The 25,431-nt window shown below is 37.6% G+C and overlaps 1 protein-coding gene across 23 annotated transcripts in view; it reads right to left on the reverse strand.

Moving 5' to 3' along the window:
- Positions 1-25,431, reverse strand: part of LOC130707593 (EF-hand calcium-binding domain-containing protein 11-like) — a 215,245-nt gene that overhangs the window by 142,813 nt on the left and 47,001 nt on the right. Inside the window, exon 6 of one of the 23 annotated variants that reach the window (XM_057542827.1) lies at positions 1,857-2,036. The exons of 18 other annotated variants lie outside the window; for them this stretch is intronic. In XM_057542827.1, coding sequence (XP_057398810.1) covers positions 1,967-2,036 — 70 coding nt within the window. In that variant the 3' untranslated portion in view covers positions 1,857-1,966. Of the gene's footprint in view, positions 1-1,856; positions 2,037-8,149; positions 8,217-9,961; positions 9,984-13,413; positions 13,552-16,827; positions 16,910-25,431 lie in introns of those variants that run through there. 4 more of the 23 variants (XM_057542832.1, XM_057542839.1, XM_057542829.1 and 1 more) reach the window with 4 other exon arrangements.

Genomic DNA, 25,431 nt, shown 5'->3' on the forward strand with positions numbered 1-25,431 from the left:
CATCTCCTGTTAAGAACCATGATTTCCTCATCATTCTTCCAGAAAGCCCCGTCACTGTCAGCTTCCCATCCTTGTTGATAAAACTGTTAACAACTGTGAAGGGCCTGAGAATTCAGCCTCCTTGCAAGCTACCACAGTAGCTTGCCACAGTTTCACGGATGCTGGCAGAAGATCCAGGTCTATTGGTTCAGAGACAAAGGACTTCATTACTCATGGCACAGAGAACAGCACGAGCATCACACATTTGCATCAGCTTCCTGTACCCCCAGATTCTACGGGGTGGTGTGGATGGGCTCAGATAGATGCCTGTGCACACAGAGGGCTGCATCACAGAAGAGGGACCTTGAGCTTAAGGAGCCCAGCATGCCTGCCTTTTGTTCTGGAAGGAGACACTAACTCCATCTTCCAAGGATGTTCACTATACAAATATCCTTGAAAAGAGACTGTGGAACAAAAAGCAGTCAGTGCCTTACTCATAAGATGTGTAGAAACAAGAGAGATCCATAGAGTTCCCATAGTCAACCATTATCTGTTACACTTCAATTAAAATTATTATTTAAAACGTTTTTAGTGGTATGATTTTTTTTTTTTTGGTATGATTGTTTTAAATTCTATCTTGAACCCAGAAGTGACAATCATATTTACAGAGCCTCGTGGAGAAATGTGTGACGATGTGCAGGAAAGGGTCCCCCAAAAGATACTTGTTTATTACAGTTGACAAATATGTGCTTTACAGGTTCAGGACTTCAGAGGCTTTGAGGGAATCTTTCTGACTCCGTTTTTTTTTTTTTTTTTTTTCTCTACTAAGCAAGAACAATAATTTTCCTCTGTAATATTAGCTTAGAATTTAATTAATAATTCTAAAAGACATAAAGATCTGCTGTGAGATAGAACTATAAAAATACTGAAAGTTCTAGCCACGGTCTGCATGGCCAGCAAGCTTCCTTGATATGATGTAAGCTCATCTTTACAGTGAAGCCCCTACTTTACATTATCCTACAATTTGCACCTTTTCTTCCCAAATCTGCCAGTTTTCTCATGTTACTGATGTACTGACCTCTTCTTTATATTACCCTGTAATTTATGCCTTTTCTTTAAGTCCATCACATTCCCTGCATTACTAACAGACTGACCTCCCCTTTATATTATCCTGCAATTTACACCTTTTCCTTCTGACTCCATCAGATTTCCTAATGTCACTACTAATGTACTGACAGCTCACAATTTGTACAGCATTTCTTGCAATTTGTACTCATTTTTCAGAAAAGCTGGAGGAAAGCTGCCTTGTTACTGTGTGTCTAGGGCTGAAGACCAGAGACTGCTGAGCATGCGTTCTTCACTACAGACCTGTGGACAGGGCTCCTGACTTAGGAAGGCGATGTTAGGAAGTGATGAAAGATGATGAGCTGGGTCCTCAGTTGTTGACTAAGTATCAGTAGATGATGAAAAGGAAGATGTACATTTTATTTTATATTTTTAAATTTATTTATTTTATTTATTTATTTTTGGCTGTGTTGGGTCTTCGTTGCTGCGCACGGGCTTTCTCTAGTTGCAGCGAGCGGGGGCTACTCTTCGTTGTGGTGTGAGGGCTTCTCATTGCGGTGGCTTCTCTTGTTGCAGAACACGGGCTCTAGGCACGTGGGCTTCAGCAGTTGTGGCGCGCAGGCTCAGTAGTTGTGGCACACGGGCTTAGTTGCTCCGCGGCATGTGGGATCTTCCCAGACCGGGGCTCAAACCCGTGTCCCCTGTATTGGCAGGTGGATTCTTAACCACTGCGCCACCAGGGAAGCCCAGGAAGATATACATTTTATCATCTGTCCTTTACGAAAGTTTCAGGGGCTCCATAGGATGAGAAAAGTCTTTCACAACTAACTTAACTTACATTTAACACATTCTTTTTCATTGAGTTCAAACGAAAGAGAGGCTTTTTCACATGTTAACAAGTTGCCCTCAGTTTGTATTCTTGCTATTTGCCATATTTCCTCCTGGTCACTCTGAAGTAAGACTTCCTGCAGAATCTGCTACCTACGTGGAGTCTGAAATGAATTAGAGTCGGTAAAACAAAGGGAGGTAGGGTTAAGAAAAAGAAAATTCCAGATACAGGACACCGCATGTGCAAAGGCACAGAGGTGCAGGTCCAAAACCTTTAGGGAACTTCGGCTATTTCAGAGTGGCTGGAGCACAGACTGAGTAGGAGGTGCCTGGAGCAGATAATGAGGACATGCCATTTGAAGGAATCTAGACCATCTATATAATCGGGAGCCACTGAAGAGTTTTAAGCGGGGAGAGTAATGTGCTCATATTTGAAATCAGAATAATCTCTCGGATGGTGGAATGGAGGCCATGTTAGAATGGAGATGACACTGGAGGTAGGGAAACAGATCAGGAGAGTACACAACTAGCTAGTAAGGAGATGACACGGGCATGTGTTATGGGCTGAATTGCATCCCCGTAAAATTCTTATGCTGATGTCCTAGCTCCTAGTACTTCAGAATGTGATTCTATTTGGAGACAGGGTCTTAAGAGACAGCCACTGGTCTCAGAAGAAACCAACCCTGCTGACACCTTGATCTCAGACTTCTAGCCCCAGAATTGTGGGACAATAAATTTCTGTTGCTTAAGCCATCCCATCTGTGGCATTTGTTATGCCAGACCATGACAGCCTGGATCAAGGATGGTGAGGAGGAAAAAACCTGAGACAGACTTGGGTGGTAGAATACACAAAATCTGGTGACCAGTTGGTATAAGTGGTCAAGAAAGAAGCTGATTTAGAGGATCCTGGTATGGGTAACTGGGTAGATGGCCATATCATGGACCAAGAAGAGTAATACAAGAAAAGAGAAAGATCAGCAGTTCTGAGATAAAAGACAACATCAAGCATTAGAACATGTGCAGTTCAGTAGGATGTGAAGACATGGGTCTGGAATTCAGAAAACAGGACTGAGATCAAGGCAGGGAACTGGAAGTCCTCCACGTGGAAGTGGAGGCTGTGAATGAAGTCTCCCAGAGGAAGTACACTGGTGTAAAGGAGAATACTGGAAGGAGGATGCATCCAGTGAAGGAGATAGAAAGGGATGCATAGGTAGGACCAGACCCAGGAATGGGGATTGTCACAGACATCAGTGGAAAAGGGTGTTCAAAGAGGGAGTGGTCATCAGGGTTGAATGTTGAAAAGAGGTCAGAGACTTAAGATTATCCATTGAATCTGACAATTAGGAGCTTATTGGTGAACTCAGCAAAATTATGCAGTAGAGCTGTCAGAGGTGAGAGCTGTGCTGCACTGAATGGACAAGTAAAGAGATTGGGGGTAAACGAAAATGGCAAGCACAGATCACTCTTGCAAGAAGCTTCGCTAAGTTGGAGCTGGAGGTGATGCAGGGTTCAGGGTGGGTTTTATCATCATCATCAGTAGCGGTGGTGCTGGTAGTGGTGGAGGAGGAGGGGCAGGGGGGAATAGTACTACTAAGCAGGTGGTCACATCCTAAGGTCAGAGGGTGCTGGGCCTGCCTCTTTGACATGTTATTTCTTCAAGATGAAATCAAACATCATCTTTACAATGAGTTGTTCTAACTCCCACTTGGGGTGGCTGATTTGGATTAGAGTAATTTGCTGTTCAAAGTATGGTCATGGGTGCGGGCAGCCCATTGGTGGAGAATCCCTCATAGACTTCTCTGCAAGGTGAGGTAGATTATATTCATTTGATATCATGAAGGGGTAAGTTGGGTCAGGGGAAAAATAAGAGGGGGACAGGAAATCAAGAAGGAGGTGAAGAGGAACTCTATCCCCTGGCAACACCTGTCATGGCCGAAGCTAGGTGAATTCGAGTCCCTCGCTATGCGTTTACTCTCCCACCAGACTGCAAGTTCCCTGCCTGCAGCCATAAGTTACCTAGAGCACCCACACAGTGCCAGGCACCTAGAAGGAGCCCAATCAATTCGCAATGAGAGCTCTACCATGGCCCTACCATGTAGAGATCATGGCCCTACCATGTAGAGACCATGGCCCTACCATGTAGAGATCATGGCCCTGGAGCTAGGTCTTCATGCCCCGATGCCCAGTCCTGCTTACAAGGCAAGAAATGAGCCCAGTGAGCATCCACACGTGATGTCTACGTCCTCTCACAAGACTAGGACAGGTCAGGGAGGGATGTGTAACTGAGACGGTTAGAGACCACCTCTCCGGGTAGATCCCAAATTCTTTCTGAGTGAAATCAAGGTTACATCTAGGGAAATAGGGGAATAGAGGCCAAGAAGAGGGTTTTAAAAGGCAGAATAAAGCAAACTGGATGGGGATAACATTTAACATAGGAAATCTGAAAACAATTCAGAACCAGTTGGCTATGAAATGTTTGTTCAGGGTTTAAGGTGCACCTTATCTTATTTCATTTATCATCAGGACACCTTTCCCCACAATTTAGAATCTCTAAAATTGTGGTTGCATCTTACAATAAATGGTATCTTAGCACTGTCATAGTTTAATGGGCAGAATTTTTTTTCACTAGTGGTACATGATATGAGGGTGCCCTAGAATCAATGGTGTCTTAAACTTCATGATATGGTATTTTACTCTGTGAAAGGGTATGGCGGTTGTTTTGATCTGCTGCGTTAATTGAAAGTACTCAGCTTTAGCAATGGGTAAACTCTAAGTACTATCTCAAAAAAAGAGTATCTCAAAAGGCACCCCTTCACATATTAAGTCACTGAGTAACTATTTTGAGAGCCCAACTGAGCACTTTAGTTGATCACTCCCAAAACAGTGAGCAGGAAGAACTCTAATTCACAGAAAGCTCTGTTATGCTATATCGTGAGTAACAACATTCAGGACCCAAAACTCAGGAATAAAAAGAGCCTGATTATTACCATTTTCTGTTCAATTGGTTCTACATTTGTAATTAAGTCTGCGCCTTCTCTCCAACACTGTGGAATGTTGATCACTTACTACACGGGTCAGAGGAAAAAGACTTGAGACTCTATTTCAAAAGATAGGAGGAAAATTCTAGCTTGCAGTTGGGACAGACTCTGAAGACTATTTTGAGACAGTAGTCTTTCACCAGATGAACCCTGTGGTAACTGTGGTATTATTTGGGGTTTGTAATGCTTTCAGTGTTTACAAGGTCAAATCTAAATTCATATACTGGAAATGTGTTCTATTTTCACTGCTGAATACGGGCTGCATCAATTTATTTGCTTATTTTTAAATGCGTCTTCTGGCCTTTAGAAGCTATTATTTACATAAAGGTAGTTTTGAACTTTACAAACATGTTGGATGCTACCTACTGTCTACATATTTTAAATAAGGTTAGATATGTACAAAGCAACAACCTATATCCAAAATAAGAAAATGAAAGATGGAAATCATTGCCAAATGCCTTCCTAAATCATATTTTAAAATAATCATTTTCACAGATTTGTTTTTATCATACTGAATTAAAATATACTTTCTTAAAATATTAAACCATATGAATATCTAAATCTATTTTCAATGTTTTATACAAAGAGTATGGAGAACATTTTTTAGAGCAATCAACAGGTCTACTTTGGGCAGTTATTTCATTTAATGATTATTACCACCCAGTGTCTGTTTTTTAATATTGACCTAAGAGACAATCTAAAAATGTGAATATTTATCTTAACCTTCTTTAAGATCTAAATTCACTTTTCATCTTGGCTTTTCTCATTTTCACCTTGTACCTGATTACTTTACAAGGCATATGTCTCTTTCTTCCTTTAATTGCTTTTTGTACCTCCTTTTTCATTTTTTACAGAATTGCTTGTTGTTAAGCAATGTGCATAACATTAGGATATACATTCATTATTCTAGAACGCTGTCTACTTGGTATTATTTTCCTCTATTCCTTTACCTCATTTGAATTGACCTAAACTGTACTGATTTCTTTTGACATTTCTTTCTGTCAAAACATGTTCCCCCATCTTCCTGTCCTTTGATCACTACTCAATAGCTATTGTATTCAATATTTAGCCTCATGCTTTTCGGTTCTCCATTGTTTTTGTTAAGCTCTGGTGGACAGGCTCATAGCATATGACTATTTTTCTTCTTAGTCTACTCTGCCTTACTTCTTTCTTTTGTATTTAAAGACATTAGAAAGACATTTCTTATGAAATTTAGGTCACTTCCTATTATTTTCCTTTTATCACTTTTGCTCTTCCAGATGTTGGTTTTTTCAGGACCATAGCACCTGTTCTGCGCTCTTCCTCGTCTTACTGTAGTGATTATAATACTGACTGTGCTATAATCCTATGAAACCACTTCACCTACCCAACTTAAATTTGTTCTATTTTTCAATGAGCTACAATGCATTTAATTTATTTAGCTATGGGAAGCTGCCCAAAACAAAAAGTTCCCCCAGAAAACCAAGGAACAAAACAAAAAACTAAGCACGTCAATTACTTACATATACCATAATTTTCTTTTCCACATATGTCTGAATAAATATTTTTGAAGAACACAAAGAGCACACTTTACCTTTACCAAACCAAGCTAACTTGTAGCCTAACTTGTACTGCTGGGCTCATATAGATTCTTGTTCCTATTATTATTCTTGAAAACAATGATTTCTAAGTAGAGTGTGGACGGGTTTATGACACAGGATTACCTGATATTCAGCTTGACTTACTCTGGTCATAACCTTATAAGGTCTTGCTTTTCTAATTGTAAAAAGAAAAAAGTGATGATTCTTCACCTATTAGAACACAGGGATGTAACAGAGTTACAGAATAAGTTTAAGCAAGATTCATTATGGATAAACTCTCTGGAACAAAGTTGTTCTATCAGAAATGTCAGAGATGTGTATGGGTACACATGTTAATATTAGTATATCCTCTTCACATCTGGCCTATTAATACTTTTCAAGTTCTATTTAATCTAAACTTTGCAAGTATACCCTTCTTAATATTTATTTGTATGACTCCTTTCTCTTGAATACTGGACTGCACAGTCAGATGAAAGGGCTCAAATTAATTGATCTCATAGTCAAAGGTTCTTACCATATTTCAAATCGATCCTAAACTGAGAATTTGCTTCCATTTTTTTTTTTTTCTTTTGAAGGTGGTTTATAATAAGTTGAAAAATAAGAGTGGAAACTAAATAATAAACCGGAAAAAAATGTTAATCACTTAAAACAAATGATAAAAACATGCCAGCTATGTCTGTCTATAAACTCTATGGCTTATTGAGAGGCAGCTCATGTAGTTGTTAAGAGTATAGGCTTTGGAGTCAATCGGCTTGGTTCTCTTGACTATTTCATTAAAATGAAAGCTAATAAAACTTATGGAGCAGTAGAACATAGTGGCTAAGAAGGTAAGCTTGAAAATTTATAAGGAAATGCACTGAGTTAAGGACAGTCAAGATAATTTTGAAGAAATTACAAAGCTCTAGGACTTACACTAGTAGATATCAAGACTTATTATAAAGCCATACAATTAAGAGAGTGTGGTATTGGCACAAGGATAGACAAATAGATCAAGGCAAATTAACAGAGATGGGAACATATGTATATGTATAACTGATTCACTTTGTTATAAAGCAGAAACTAACACGCCATTGTAAAGCAATTATACTCCAATAAAGATGTTAAAAAAAACCCAGAGAGTTGATATTACAGTCTCCCAAGTCTGAAGTCAGTCTAGAGGCAGAATTCCTTCCTTCTCAGGGAATCTCAGTCTGGTTTTTTTTTTTTAATGGCCTGTAACTGATTAGATGAGGCCCACCCACATTAGGAAGAGTCCTCTGCTTTACTCAAAGTCTACTGATTTAAATGTTAATCACATCTTAAAAACATCTTCACAGCAACATCTAGACTGGTGTCTGATGAAAAACTGGATACCACAGCCTAGCCAGGGTCACACATAAAACTAACCATCACACTTGCATAGGCAAAGAATAAGATAAGACCAAAAAAAGCATGAATCATAAAAAATTGATAAATTGGACTGCATCAAAATAAAGAACTTCTGTCTTTAAAAGCAAATGTTAAGAAAATGAAAATGAAAGTCACAGACTGGGACCTGTATCTGGAATATACAGAAATCTCTTACAACTCAGTAGTTTAAAAAAAATAAAATAAAATATAAGCAAAAGATTTCAACATACCCTTCATTACAAAGGTGTGGATGGCGAACAGAACAGGAAACAATTGTTTAAGTCATTAGTCATTTGGGAAGTACAGATTAAAATCACAATGAGATACCACTATACACCTATTAGAAATGGGTAAAAACAAAAACAAAACAAAAAATTAATAATATCCAGTGCTAGTAACAATGGACAGCAAATGGCAGTCTCATATTCTGCTAGCGGGAATGTAAAACAGTACAGTCGATTCAGAAACAGTTTCCCAGTTTCTTTATAAAATTAAAACATACACCTACCATGTGGCTCAGAAATCACACTTATTAACTCAAAAGAAATGAGGATAAATATCCAAACAAAAACCTTAACACAAATGTTTATATAGCAGTGTCATGCATAATCACTCCAACTGGAAACAACCCAGTGTCCATTAACTGGTGAACAGATAAACTGGTACATCTGTACAACAGAATGTGACTCAGCATTTAAAAGGAATTAACCCCTGATATGTGCAACGGCATGGATGAATTTCGTATGCATTATGTAAAGGGAAAGAAGCCTGAGACAAAAAATTACAAACTGTATGATTCCATCTACATGGCATTCTGGAAAAGGCAATAACATAGGGGCAAATCATCATCATCATCATCATCATCGTCAGTAGTGCCAGAGACTGGGCGTATAGGGAGGGAACTGAAAGGGATAGAAATATTTTATATGTCGATTATGGTGCTGGTTACACAACTGTATACATGTGTCAAAACCCATATGACTATGATACAACTATTAATGGACAATTCTACAGTCTGTAAACTATACCTTACTAAACCTGACTTTACAATATTGGCAGTGAAAGCCAAAAAGATGAAAAAAACATCACATTAGGATGAAACTTAGTGGGGGAAGAAAAACTGAAATACGAATTCAAAAAGAAAGGATGTAAAATTTCAAATTGGTAAAGAACTTTTTCACATAATTTTAAATGCTTGTTCACACATTTTTGAAAGAAAAATAACGACTGTCAAATCACTGTGGTATGTAAGTTCCACCTGATACACTTAAGAGTGACATAACAGCTTTATTTTTAAATGTCAGTTTATAATACACTGGAAATTTTATGCTTTGCAACCATTAAACTGACTTTGAAAAGTTTTAGCTATCATTCTAAAAATGCACAAGGAAATGCATAGTTTTTAAGAATCCTTTTAGAGAAATACAAAGACTCCTGCTCTAGAAGATAGCTTCCCCCAAACTGCCACAGATGGTTTGCAGGTGAGGCAAGATACTGAGCTCCAAAGTCTCTTGGGCAGGCAGGCTGTTTGCCTTGAGCTAAAACTAACTTGTCTGTTTACCTAATGTGCTTTTATAAATACTCTCATTGTCTCTGAATGTAATAAGGTGAAAGAGATTGTAAGACACTGTCCTAGAGAAATTCTTGTACATGAGTACAGATGGAAAGATACAAGAAAACCTACTGCACAGTTAACTGAAATACTGAATAACTGAACAACTTAAACGTCCATCCACAAGCAAATGGATAAATAAAATGCAGAATTACCTTTCAGTGAGATTTTACGTAGCAGTGACAATGAATGAGCTACAAGAGCTCTATGTATCATTATGATGAACCTCAAAAACTGAATGTTGAGTGAAAAAAATCAAGGTCATGATTACATACAGTACGACACCATGTACAAAACATTTGAAAACATGCAAAACAAGATAACGGATTGTTTGTGAATAAATATCTATGCAGTCATACTAAAACATGCACAAGATTGATAAATACCAAAATATAGATCATATGGTTCTCTCCAGAGAGAAAGGGTAAGAAATCAGGGAAGGATGCATAGGGGTTTTCAACTCTTTGTGTAATATTTTATTTCTTAAAAAATCTGAAATAAATATGGCAAATGTTAAGACTGAAGAAAGCTAAGTAGCTGAAATGCAAGTGTTACATTATATTACTATCTATGCTGTTCTGTGTTTAAAATATTTCCAATGGACACACAAAAAAATGAAGTATGTATTTGGTATCCTAAAATTTGGCAGGAGTTCTGGTTTATTGTAGATGTCGTGATTTATAACAGATACAAAATCTTCAGAGTCTGAAGAATCAGAAAACTTGATCAAGCCTAGAGATTAAATATACACGTTATTAACTTTTTAGTTAGCTAATTACTGGAAACTAAACCCAAGGCCAGTCTGGACATCCTCCTCAAGTTCTAAGAAACTTAAAGAAAATCTGATGCACTTGAATTGGTAAAGATCGAATATTATATCTAACATAAATAACTTACTTTTCTGTAGTCTTTAATAAATGAATTCATTGATTCATCCGACAAGAACTGAATGACCATGTGCTCTGCGCTAACTTGAATATCCAGAGGAATCAAGACAGAACAGACGCATCGCTGCTCTCACGGAACTTTATAGTCAAGTGTAAGAAACAGACAGTAAGCAAACAAAGAAAAAAGATCGTCTCAGAGATTGGTTAAGTGCCATAAATGATATAAAACTGGGTAGTAGAGATTTATTGTTAGGGGGAAGGAGGGATAAGGTGAAGCCACTTTGGATACAATAGGCCTCTCTGATGATGCAACGTTTAAACAGGGAACCATAGTGCAAAGACCCAGAATAGAAGGTAGCAAATGTCTTGAACAACCAGATGCGTGGGACCGCATAAGCATAACAAAATAGACGTAAGCTTTACCAAGCCTATAGAAATACAAGGACATTTATCCTCAGGTAGTAGTTTAAAAGTTTTACAATTTTTTTAAAACAGTTAAAACTAGAAATACCTTGTTTCCTATCCAGGAGCACTTTAAGTATCACACCTCAGTCATCTAGCTTGACTTCTTATCTGGTATTTCAGTAAAAATAGTACTTTGGTATTATACTGAAATAAAATAACACTGAGAATAAAATAACAAGGAATCCTGAAGGTGCTTTCTGAATGACACCAGTAAAAATCAACCTTTTTCTAACATACGTACCAACCATTTAGAAAAGACAACAGACTGTAAATATATTCTTGGTAACAGATGTTATGGAATAAAGCAAGCAAGCTAATGCAGGGATCAAAAAAGCAGGTGACTATGAACAGTAAAATAATATTACAGTAAGACATTAAACATCTGTATCATATTTCAGCACATGTGTTAATACTCAAACTTTTCTTGAAGCTATAATGTATTTTCTTGGGAATGGATATAGTGAACAGTGGATCTCTTCACTTCAATCAGAAAAAAATAATCTAAAGTAGACTTACAGAGAGGCAAGCTTTATCAGCTATATTAGTTATCAGCTATATCCCAGATGGCCATCTAGGGGTATTTAAAGACTATTACCTACGTCATTGTCTAATATACTGAGGTAGACAATGTGGTTAACACAATGAGAATTACAAGGAAGGAAATAAAACAGAAAATGCTGTCCTGTCTTTGTTCATAAACCATGATGCAGTGATACTTTCCCTGTTTGCAGTTCTAATTGCTACATCTCAGAAGATGCCAAAAGGAGGTATAGAAAGAATAGTGGAACTAAAATTAGTGGTCAAGAACCAGACAAGCCTTCTGTAGGAAGATGGAAAAACAAAAACAAAAAGAATTCAGATCCTCTAATCCAGAAACACAAAGGCTGAGGAAAGCCTACGAGATCAGGAAAGGTTTGCATATGATAATTAGAATGATTTTCCAAATCTGAAAATTAAGAGCCATGAAACAACAGTGAAGATTAAAAGAGGTCTATGGAGACAATTTCTTTGAATCATAGCTGTATGGAAATGTATAAAACATCTTATCCATGAGGTGGAACAAAATGAAAATAATTTTTAAAAATCAATAAAATGTTTGATAAATCATGGATTCTGAAGCCTGCGTTTGGATCCTGACTTTCTACTTATTAGCTGTGCAACACTGGACAAGTTTCTTAACCTCTCTGTGTCTCAGTTCCTCATCTAAGAAATGGTCGTTGTGAGGATGAAATGAATAAAGAACAGTGTTTGACACATAGTAAATGCTTTAAAAACTTTAGTCATGACTCCATGTGCAGAAAAGAGTTAACATAGCTGTCCTGACGGCCATACTGCTTACAAGGATGGCCCTTGGCTGGCCTCCCACCAACATTAAGTCATAAGAGTGGATCACTGTGCTGAAAACTCTTCGTGCAACAATATGGTTTATGCTGAACCTCTGCTTTCCTTCTGGGAGTCTGGAATTTTGGTACATGCCAGGCAGAGAATGCCTACGTGATCATCCCACAATAAAAATTCTGGGTGCTGAGTCTCTAATGAGCTTCCTTGGGTGGCAACATTTCACACATGATGTCACAACTTGTTGGAGGAATTAAGCACATCCTGTGTGACTTCACTGAGAGCAGACCCTCGGAAGCTTGCACCTGGTTTCCCCTAGACTGAGCCCCGTGTGCCTTTCCCTTTGCTAATTTTGCTTCATATCCTTTCACTGTAACAAATCGTAGCTGAAAGTACAGTTACATGCTGAGTCCTTCCAGCGAATCATCAAAGCTGGTGGTGGTCCTGGGGCCCCATCAACACACTCAGGCATAGATTATTATTAGCAATTATTTTACACTAGGTGTAAGTACAGTAAAAAATGAATTTTAATAAATCTGGAAGTTCAAGAAAAGAGACTTTTATATATAACACCTTGATGAAAATAGAAAACATTGTATTGTTTCTTTTCGTAAATAATGGATGAAAAAAACAAGTTGAGATTCAATGGCATGTTCATTCAATTATACCGCTATTTCCTGATAATATGCTTTCATGTCACGTGAAAATAAATATTTAGCTGTTACACCTTTCTAAATGACATTCAAGACAAGAACAATAAGTGGTCAGAAATACTTGGGTACATCCTTCAAATAGCAATAGAAGATACAGCATAACTAAAATGCCAGAATCACTAAACTGTAGGAATGCATCACTAATTTTATATATTTTCATCATCTCTTACAAGTAAATGGTTAGTCTTCCCCAAAACTTAATAAATCCAATGCTCTGCCCAATAAATCTAATGTTCTGTCTAAAAAATCAATATCTGGAAAAGAGAATTTAGACAGAAAAGCCTGAGAGAAAAAGTATTTAATAATTCATGTGAGTTTCTATTTTTGGATAGTCAGACCAATTCCCCCACTGAAAAAAACAAAAATGGTAAATAAGATACTAAAACAAAACTACCTTAAAGGCACTGAGTTAAAAAGATAGTGGGGACAGGCCATATTCTTGAGGCAGCTTGAATCCAAGGAGGTTAGTGGAAACTCAGCATCCCAAGGCCACTTTTGCCTTGGGGTGTAGGTCCATATCTGAACTTGAGCTTTGGTTTTGTGGCTTCATGGGAGAAGAGGCCAGGAGTCAAGATCCAGGGCTTGCCCAACATGGATCATCTCATAGGATAACTTTCCCACGTTAAGCTGATACCCAAAGGGTAAGATGGAAGTTGCCTTGAGCAAAGAAGTAAACGAAAAATAAAAGAAAAAATGATAAGCTATCTCTGAAAGGTTATGGCTATTGATTGCCCTCATGTAGACTGGTACCCTGAATCTGAGCAAACCTTGAGTGGGTACAAAAATTTCAACCTGTGAACTTGTTTTAACAGGGTCTTTTACTGATAGTATACACACACACACACACACAAATATCTTAAGTAAAATATTAGCAAACTGAATCCAACTGTGTATAAAAAAAAATAGCATGACCAAATTGTGTTTACATTTATATACACACACACACATACACACACATATATATAAGCCATTCAGCACATCAACAGATTAAAGTAAAAAACCAATATCATCTCCTCGATAGAGAAAAAGTATGTAATAAAATTTAATGCCCATTCTTGACAGAAACTCCTGTGCTAGACTAGGGAGGAACTTCTTTAATCTGACACAGGATATAATTATAAAACATCTATAGCTATGATCAAAGTAAGTGATAAAATGTTGAAGTCTTTCTCCCCGAGTCTGGGAACAAGATATTATCAACACTGGAAGTACTAGCCAGTGTAGTTAAGTCCAGAAAAAGAAATTAAAGGCATAGGATTGGAAAGGAAGAAAGAAGATGTTACTATTTTCTACTGGTATCATAATCTTCTTAGAAACACCTTTAAAAATCTACAGATAAATTTAACAAGGTTACTAGATATAAGATTGATATACAAAAATAAATTACATTTCTATTTAATTGTTTCTGTAAGTAATTAAAAAACAATTTTCAAAAGCTACCATTTTAATACCAACAAAACTATAAAATACCATATTCTAAACTCCAAAATTGCTAAGAGACTAAATCTTAATTGTTTTCACCACAAAAAAGAAATGCTCATTATGTTACCTGAGAGAGGTGTTAGCTAACACTAAGGCAGTGATCATATGGCAATATATAAATGTATCAAATCAACACATTGTACAACTTGTATACAACATTATATGTCAATTATATCTTAATAAAAAACTATAAAATATGTAGGAATAAATCCAACACAGAAAGAGAAAAACCTATTTGCAATATAGAGTAGTGATTAAAAGCACAAACTCTATACCCAGGCACCTTGGTTTAGAAACCTGCCTCTGCCATTTACTAGTTGTAGGATCTTGGGCAAGTCAATTAACCTCTAGGTGCCTCAGTTTCCTGTGTGAAATATCCCATATTACTAGGACTACCTCATAAGGTTGTTAGGAAGACTGAATACAAAGTAACAGAATGAGGCCTGGCACACAAGAAACCGTTAAGGGTGCTTTAGAAAGTGACAACCATAATCATTATGATGATGATACTGGTAGTGTGATGGTGTAGAAAATTATAAAAATTTTCTGAAAGGCTTTAAAGAATACTTAATTCAATGGAAAATATACCATAATCATGGATAGGTAGGCAATATCATTAAGATGTCAATTGTCCAGAAAATCTGCAGACTCAATGCAATGTTAATTAAAATGTGAACAGAGTTTTTGTCTCTCAATAAGCCAGTTCTGGAATTTAAAACAAAAGACTCAATATAACCAATACACTGCTGCAGAAGAGAAGTAAAGAGGGAGAGTAGCCCTACAGATATTAAGATTTTATGAGGACAATGTGGTATTCGTGCAGGGATAGGGTAAGTGACCAAAGAAACAGAATAGAAAATTCATAAACAAAGGCAGAATGGCAGAGCTGTAGAGAAAAGAGGGCAGTCAATAAAAAGAGCTGAAAATATTGGTTATCCATATGGAAAAAAAGTGAAATTAGGTTCCCACACACTCTATGCCATACTAAAAAATCAACTCCAGAAGAATTAAGGACTTAATTTACAAGAGCAAAACTTTAAAAATTATGAAGAAAATACGAGTATTTCTCTGACCTTGAGATAAGAAGGGGTTTCTTAAATAAGACACAATCACTCTACTACAAAAAAATTTATAAATTCAAACAAATTAAATTTGATTTATATTTCAAAAAAGACACCTGCAGAAAGTGAAAAGATGAGCAACAAACTGGGAGAAGACATTTGTTACCTGACAAAATATTTGCCCCAAGAACATGTATAAAGAACAGGTTCAAATCAACAGAAAATGCAGCAGAAGAAAAATGGGTAAAAATGACAGACATATTTACAATATACAGATAGACAATATACAGATATATAACAAACATGAAGAGATATGATAGATGAATCATTATTAATCAGGGAATACAAATCAGGCCCGTGATGAGTTATTATGCCCACTCCACTAGAAAAGATTAAGAAGTCTGACAATACCAAGTCTTGAAGAAGATACAGGTCAACAGACTCTCTCACATACTGATGATTGGAGTGTAAATTAATACAAATGATTTGGAAATATCATTTGGTATTATAATATTTTGGCACTAAGTAAATATGCCACTTTGGAATAATTTACCATAGCACTTAGCTTATTTATACAACCTGCTGGAAAGACTAGCATGTAAACACTAGTTAAATAAGGAAGGAAAACAGTGTACATTACTTCCATAAAACTAATTTAAGGAAGTATGATAAACAGTCCTTTTGACGCTAAGTAACTAAAAAGATGCCAGCAACAAAAAAGCCAAATGCACTGAAACCTATCAGTCAAGGAAATCTAGCTGTAAAAATACACACCAACTTTATATAAAAATAGACAGTAAAGCCATGATTCTATAACATATATACTACAGACTGAATGTTTGTATTCTCCCAAAATTCTTATGTTGAAACCTAACCTGCAAGGTGATGGTATTAGGAGGTGGGGACTTCGGGAGGTGATTAGGTCATGAGGGTGGAGCCCTCATGATTGGGATTAGTGTCCTTATAAATGGGACCCCAGAGAGCTCCCTTGCCTCTTCCACCATGTCAGGACACAATGAGAAGACGGCTGTCTGTGAACTAGGAAGCAGGCCCTCACCAGACATGAATCTGCCAGCACCTAGATCTTGGACTGCCCAGCCTCCTGAACTATGAGAAATAAACTTCCGTTGTTTAAGCCACCCAGTCTATGGTTTTCTATTACAGCAGCCCAAATGGACTAAGACACCACTGCAATGGAGAGCACACTACGCTGTGGCTGAGAGACCTTGTTCTTAACCTTGATTTTACGCCCATCTCGGTGTGCAACCTTGGGTGGATTATTTAAACTCACATGTGTAAAATAAGAGACTGTACCAAGTGCTCTTTAAGAATCTTTTTATTGGTGTCTATAACCCTATAAGAAACTATTCTTATCAAGAATTAGCAAAATCGTGATGTAATTTCCTTATATAAGTAGCATGATATTTAATCCAGACTCAAGTGCCTTTGGATAATAACAATGTCCACAAGCTCTGAGGAGAGAATGAAGCATTAATAGAGCATTACTATAGGATTAGTTAAAAGAAAAAGTTGTTTTCCACACATAGAGTTTCCAAGTGGTGGATGAATTTGCTTTTTGGTAGATCAGAGGTGTTTTATGGTACAGCCTATTAACTACACTGAGGGGAAAAAAAATCATAATTTAAGTATTAAGATTTAAACATGAAGCATTAAATTCTATAATGTCAAAGAATCTGAAGAGTAACATAAATCTTGCAGAAACAGTGTTCAAACAGCCTAATATAAAATAGCAAAGATCAGCAGTTGTTCAAAGACAATGTAAATACTTCAACAGGCAGAAAACACAAGACCCTATTAGTATGCTCAAGTGATACGACCCACATTCTCTATATAATTTTAGACTTTGGACATGTCAAAGTCTATTAAAAGAGAAAGTCCTTTGATATCCCAGATAAATGTCTAAAGATACCCTAATAAAAAAATGAAAATACAAGCCACAAACAGGTAAAGATTTTTTATGACTCATAAATGAAAAAGGATTAGTACTGAGAATATACAAAGAACCCCTATAGATTAACATAAAAGAGACAACTCAATATTAATACATGGGCCAATAATATAAATAGGCAATTGACAGAACAGGAAACCCAAATGGCTAGCAGACATGATGCTGAACTTTACTAGTAATCAGGGAGATTAAAATGATAATAAAGTGCTATTTCACACTCATCAGCTTGGGAAAAACTACAGAGTTTGATAACAAGTGTTGATGAGGATATGGATAGAAAGGAATTCTGATGCACTGATAAGAGAGAACGTGAAAGACCACTTAGGGAGCAAGTCGGGTTACAGATTAGCATGGCTCTGACCCTGCCATTCCACTCCTAGGTACATGTGTTCTACAGGATAGCTCCCACATGTGGACAAGGAGACACTGTAGCACATCTGTGATAATAACAAATGAGTCTATCAACAGGAGAATGGATATATAAATTATGGGACACTTATATAATAGAAAAAAATGTTCCGGGGAAAACTTGCTTCTCCCTGTCTATTTCCATGCAGAGGGACCTCTTTTGGAGTAACATTCCCAGCCTCTCTCCACCTCCTCACTCATTCCTCCTAGAGAAACAATTGGTGTCCCCTTCTTCTTTTCTCTGTAAGAGGCACCTGACTGTGTGGGGCATACACAGTGCTCTGCTCCCCAGTGCTATGTGGACAGAGCTCCGGTGGGGAGTCCCAGGCTAACTGCACAGCCTGTGATTAGAAGGGTAAACCTTCTATTTAATCCTGGCTGCATACTAGCAAGCCTGTCCCTCCAACAGAGCTATCTCACAAATAAAGCTGATATTTTTATCTACCACTCTCTAACGCTTGCATCTATTTCTCAGTTTATTCTAGATGGCAAGAGAGGGTGCTAGTTATTGTACCTCCTCAGGCTTCAACAGAATACTATACAGCAGGGAAAATAATTGAAAGATGCCAGTATCAAGGGGGCTAAGTCTTTAAAATATAATAAGAGAAAAGGCAATGTGCATTTATGTAAGCTTGAAAGATAAAACAATACTATGTATTATTTAAAATATATAAATCCATATCATAAAATATAAAGACATACATGAATGATTTTAAAAATTCAGGATAGTGGTTATCTCTGGGGCAGAGGAAGGGAAATGCAACCAGGCAGGGTGACCCAGTGGACTTCTCAATCATGTTTGGAATGGAATGTTTTGTTTCTCAATCTGGGAGGAACATACATATTTTTTTCAGCCTCAACTATTTCAAATACACACACACACACACACACACACACACACGCACGCACACACTTACATACCACATGTACAGCTACAAGAGAATAAGCAGCAGAGCAGGAGAAGCTACGAGAACTGCCTGAAGTGGCCTGCCCTGTTAGTCAAGCCTGGCCAGCTCTTTTCCAGACCCCCTGGAACCAAGCCAGTGGGAAGAGGGATTGTCCATGGCAGGAGATGGATACTAAATGTAGTGCTGGCTTCTACAGTGTTATTCTAAACAGGAGGAAAATCTATTAAACCACAGAATCAGCGAGAGTTAGAAAGGATAAAGCAAAACAAGAATCCAAGGAGTGGAATTACTAGCAGCAAACCATTGAAAGCCTTCTAGAACTTACTTTTGCTAGAATGAAACCTAAACTATTGCCTTTAAAAAAATCTTTTTATTAATTATCTCTAAAGGAAGATTCAATAACTGCTGTTAGTAATGCATCTCAATGTCTTATAAATCACTAGAAAGTTTAATTCAGTGGAAATTTTCAGTCAGTATATTATGACTACATATGGTCTGAAGATGCACAGAAAGGAGATAATCTGTATTATTTCCTGATTCCCTAGGCTAAATCAGACACTCTGAATCATCGCCATAATAATAGAACAGAGTCTGCAAATCTGTGTTGCTTCATTTAAAAGAATATATATATTTTAAACTTCCATATATATTTTCTTAAATTGTTAATTTTTAACAACTTATTTCCTCCAGAAGAAAGGTATTTAAATGATAAATTCTTTTTAGCCTGATGCACACGCAGGCCTCAAAATCATTTTTTCTTGTCTTGTGTCTCCAATGAAGAGGAACAAATGAAGACTATGTTAACATTACAAATCACTGACATTTAGACTAGATATTCGGTCCTTAATACACGTTATGATTTGCAACCTAGGGATAAATAAGATGTTAGAAAAGGTAGCTGACCACCGACTGAAATAACAGATACAATGCAGGAAAGTTGCTTTCCAATGAAAGCCTATCACATTTTCTGCTGCATCAGTCTATAACTGCCCAGTAGACTCATCAGTTTCTTGTGCCCAGCATGGATTCAGAAAATATCTATTGAACAGAATTTAACTGATAATTAGAAAGAAACATGGGAAGATGGTGAGGATCCAGGAAAGGATACTACAGCCCACAAGCATGACTTTGTATACTGGGAATGCTCAGAAAACCTACACATCTTGAGGACTCAAACATCTTTCTTTAACCCTTCATCTCCCTGCTTACAAGGTATAGAAACATAAATATGTATTTATACAATATGCTGAGATATGGCATGATACAACACAGCACAGAGAATAAAATAATACCGTATCATATGGGGCAGCATCCCTGAATAATCCATCATCTTGCCCCCCTCCACCTTTCAAATTTCACTGCAGATCTTGCCTCTTGCTCACTGCAATCCAGCCACTCTGGTTTTCTTTCAGTTTCTCAATCCTGCCAGGCTTATCCCCACATCAGAGCCTTTTTAACTGCTTTCCCTCTTTCTGGGCAGCTCTTCTCCCAAACGGCAATCAGCTTTTCACCATCTAGGTCTTATTCCAAGGTGACCCTCCCAAAACGCCTTCCCTTACCTCTCCATCAAAACCACCCCCTTGTCAGTCATTCTTTCATTTCTTCTGTTTTACTTTCCCTATAGCACACTATCCCTACCTGAAGTTAACTTGTTTGCTTACGCGGTTATTGCCTGCCTTCTTACTACTAACTGTGAACTCCTTGAGAGCAGGGACCTTGTTTGCTTTGTTCATGGCTCTGGCCCTGGGACCCAGAAAGGGACCAGGCACACAGTAGGTCCTCAGTAACCATTTAATGAATTAACAAAAATATGCCTGCTCAATTTAAAATCCCTCAATTTCAAGGCTTTTTCAAAGAATGTAACAAATGCATTCCCTATTTTACCAAATTCAAAATCCTGAATATTGGGTTTACTTAAAAATGGGGGAGGGTAGAAAAAAATGGAATAGGATGAATATTAGAGAGCCGATCCCACTGCAAAGTGAATGCTATTATTTTACATATTTTTAATCACACTGATCCGATCCATTAAAAACCAAAAATAAATCCTTCCACTATTTTTACAGTAAGCACTAATTTAATTATATTCTGTTACTACAGCTATTACATTTTCTATCCAAATTGCATTGTACTTTTCTAGCAATGATATGAGCTATCTCAATATGTCGCAGGTATTCTTGTAGTCTGAGAAACAGTAAGAGGTGAAACACAATATGAACATATTACTGTATAAAATGCTTATAAAATGTCATTCCTTCTCTCAGCCAGAAAAAGGAGATACAACACATTAGGTCAATCATTAGGAGAGTAAAAGCCCACGAACAATGAATGCATCTGTGTTATGCATGAATCTGGCTCTCTTACAGGTCTACTAGAATCTGAATAACTGTGTTTTACTGAATACACATTTAAAGGAGAAAGTCATCCCTTAAAAAAAAAATTCAAGAATCATTCAAACATAATTTTACTGGCACAGTTTCGGAATCTATCTTGAGGTATTCCAAGTGAAATTTAGAACTCCTCATTTTTCAAGCTGACCTGTTACAACTAATAGGTTTTAAAATGATGAACAGCCACAGAACCATAAAAAAGATTCCATTTTATAAAACCAAAGATCATTCTATCTGAAATGAAGTTTCACTTTTAAAACATCAGGCATTTGAAAAAAAATCATACGCTCCTGGAAGCAATGGGCATTTTCCATGAAAGAAAATGTTACTGGGATACAGCAGCAGCACAGAAGTGAAATATACACTGTCAAAGAAAAGCTGGTTTGCTATTTGGCAAATACAGAGCTTATTTCCATATAATGGGTAGGAGAGAAGGGGAGGGGAGACTCCAAGATTATGTTCAGGAAATTAGGAGAGACAAAACAGAAGTATGGTATTAGAGCATGTAAATAATCACAATTTATTATCTACTTTTAAGACCCCTTTCTACTGAAGTGCAGAACTTTAAAATGCAGTAAGACTGTGGTTAAAGAAGCATTTCAAACTATATCTCCTATTTGCACACAGTAGGACAAAAACTCAGGGGCTAATGGGGCAAAAGGTATGGCTTCCGATGGAGTCCTTTTGGGGGTGGGGGCTCCCAAGATCACCCTCAAGTTTGATGATTTGCTACTTTTTCCTCTGTCCTTGGGTCAAAGTAAGTCACAAGGTCAGCTCAAATTCGGAGAGAGAGAAATAAATGCCTCCTGATGGCAGGAGAGTCAAGACCCTTTGCAAAGGCCAGCACCAACAGTGGGCAGGGAGAGGGCTGGTTGTGGCCATTTTTGCAAACAACCGACCACCGCAATCTGTGAATGCACGTGGCCATTTTCCAGTGAACCGGGTCTCTGAGTAATATGGCTTTGGTGGATTAATGAGAGATCTGTTAACTCACTGAGTTCGATGTGAGAGATGTGCTATAGGGACCATAAAAATTGCTATCCTCATGCATGCACAAGGGACATGGAAACTTGCACCTTGGGGTGTACAGCAATGTTCTGATGATCGTGAGGGGTCTAATCTCTGCCCCTGAGCACCTGTGAGAGACAGATCACACACAGGAAGAGCAATATAAGGCAGGTAGCACACACTTAGAGCAAAATGAGAGGTTGGGAAGCTACCATAACAAGCACTGGGAAGAGGTGGATACTCACTGAGGAATGGACTGATCAGAACACATGATAGAGGAGGAACCCGACCTCAACCTGAGGGAGGAGCAGGGCTCACAGAGCAGGGAGCAGGGGAGGGGACATCCCAGAAAGGAGCTATCATGCACAACGGAGGCCACACGGAAAAACAGCAACATGTGTTTAGGGAACTAGATCATCGCGAAGGAAGTGAGAACAGAACAAAGTAGGAGCCAGAGGGTAGCCAGCCTATGTGAATACTGAGTTTAGAGTTTGTTCTTACAAATGCTGGTGAGGATGTGGAGAAAAGAGAACCCTAGTGCACTGCTGGTGGGAATGTAAATTATGTAGCCCCTACGGAAAACAGTATGGAGGTGCCTCAAAAAGCTAAAAATAGAATTACCATAAGATCCAACAATTCCACTCCTGGGTATATACCTGGAAAACATGAAAAAACTAATTCAAAGAGATATACATAACCTGATGTTCATAGCAGCACTATTTACAACAGCCAAGACATGGAAGCAACCTAAGTGTCCATCAACAGATGAATGGATAAAGAAGATGTGGTATATATATACAATGGAATATCACTCGGTCACAAAAAAAAAAAAAAAAGAATGAAATTCAGCCATTTGCAGCAACATGGATGGACCTAGAGAATATTATGCTTAGTGAAATAAGTCAGAAAGAGAAAGACAAATCCTGTAGGATATCACTTATATGTGGAATATAAAAAATAATACAAATGAATATATATGCAAAACAGAAACAGGCTTACAGATATAGAAAATAAATTTGTAGTTACCATAGGGGAGGGGGAAAAGGAGAGGTGTACGTTGGGGTATGGGATTAATAGATACAAACTACTATGTATAAAATAGGAAAGCAATAAGGATATGTTGCATAGCACAGGGAATTACAGCAATTATCTTGTAATAATTTATAATGGAGTATGATCTGCAAAAATACTGAATCACTATCCTGTACACCTGAAACTTACATAATATTGTAAATCAACTATACTTCAATAAAAAAAAGAAATTCTGGCCTTTAGCCTCTACACTTAGATATAAGGCCTAGACCCCTGGACTAGGGTAATGGGAAGAGGGCTGACAGCACAAAGACACTGAACAAGCAAAGGGACTTGGTGACTGAATGGATTTAGAGCAAGGACAGAAAAGGAAAAATCAATGGCTGTGAGAATGAATCTGAGAAAATCGTGGTATCACTGACAGAAATAGAAAGAAAGAGCTGACCTGAGGACAAGGAGAATGACTTTTGATTTAAATATGAGATGAACTGAAGGTGACAACAAGCAACTTGAAACATTTTCAGCTATGCGTTAACTGTGTGACTTTGGGAACATTATTTAACCTCTCTAAGCTCAGTTTTCTCATCTGTAAAATAGGAATAATAATAGGTGACTGTGAGAATTGAATGAAATAATGGCAATGCCCAGCACTCACTAAAGCACTCGAAAAATGACAGATATTTTGGCCATCATTATTATCCATCTTATTTGACAAATTGCCCAATAACTCTTTTTTGTCACATGAACTTATGACTATCTGATACACCTCTTATCAGGGTTTTTTCTTTTTTGTGTTTTTTCCCAATACAACTGAGATAAGTCAGAACACTCTATTCTAATTGCAGTCCTTGTAAATTTTCCACAGCATTAGAGTCTGAGCAATTTACAACCTGCAGGAGGCTCCAGGTCTATGACAAATCCATCACTGCAAACCATTAGACCTAGTATGTCAGCTGATCCAGCTGGATTAGATGTGAACATTTGACGGCTATGGTTTTCCCTATGAAGCAGTAGGTTTATGGGGCTTCTTTACATTGAAAACACGGAAAGAAAAATGCTGTACATGATTTAATAATAATTTGCAATATATTAAGGATCCCTTTGAGATGAAAGTTTTCTGTTTTGCTTTGTTTGTTCGGGGTGTAAGAAAATAAGATTAAAGAGAATAAGATTCTAGAGTAATAATGTAGCCATGAAGGGTATATTAGCAATGGGGAAACTGAGAGAAGGTAAATTCCAAGTAAATCTGAGAATTTAACATTGTAATTATCAGTAATGCTGGGCAGTGAAACACAAATATTTATCATGTACATGGTAGGTGCTTAATAAATATTTGTTAAATAATGCTGAGTGAAACTGATGATGGTGATTGATGAAACTCATGATGAAATTGATGATCAGTGAAACTGATGAGCAAATTATTTGCTTGCCCTTTGCTTCATTTCTGGCGATTAGTTCACTGTGCTATTAATCATAATTTTCTTTCAAGAGTAAGTAAACAAAAGGTATGGAAACAGAGAATCAAGGTATTTAAAGCTAGAAGTCCTTTAGGAGAAGAAACTGAGGTCCAGGGAGGTTAACAGACTTGCCTAAGTCAACTCCCCATAACATGAGATCCGAGCCTGAACAACTAACCAACAGCCCTGGGCACATCCCACCACCCCACGATGGAGAAGAAAAGAGTTACGGAGAAGCTCAAGCCAGTCAGTTTTGTGATTAGTTTGAAGATCTAACAAAAGGGTGAGATGAGTATACGGATCCTGAGAAACAGGGACTTCAATTATTTAAGCCATAAATGTTTCTCATTATGATGTTTAAACAGGTCATGACAGCCTAAAATACAGATTTTTTTGTTGTTGTTGCCATTAATGCACCCACATTTTATAGTATTGCAGTATGAGGTTTTTGATTTTTTTTAAAAATAAATTTAGTTATTTGTTTATTTTTGGCTTCGTTGGGTCTTTGTTGCTGTGTGCAGGCTTTCTCTAGTTGCGGCGAGCAGGGGCTACTCTTCACTGCGGTGCGCAGGCTTCTCATTGTGGTGGCTTGTCTTGTTGCGGAGCATGGGCTCTAGGCGCACGGGCTTCAGTAGTTGTGGCACGCGGGCTCAGTAGTTGTGACTCACGGGCTCTAGAGCACAGGCTCAGTAGTTGTGGCGCATGGGCTTAGTTGCTCCGCAGCATGTGGGATCTTCCCGGCCCAGGGCTCGAACCCGTGTCCCCTGCACTGGCAGGCGGATTCTTAACCACTGCGCCTCCAGGGAAATCCCATGAGGTTTT

The sequence above is a fragment of the Balaenoptera acutorostrata genome, chromosome 3, assembly GCF_949987535.1.
Source record: "Balaenoptera acutorostrata chromosome 3, mBalAcu1.1, whole genome shotgun sequence".
Lineage (NCBI taxonomy): Eukaryota > Metazoa > Chordata > Mammalia > Artiodactyla > Balaenopteridae > Balaenoptera > Balaenoptera acutorostrata.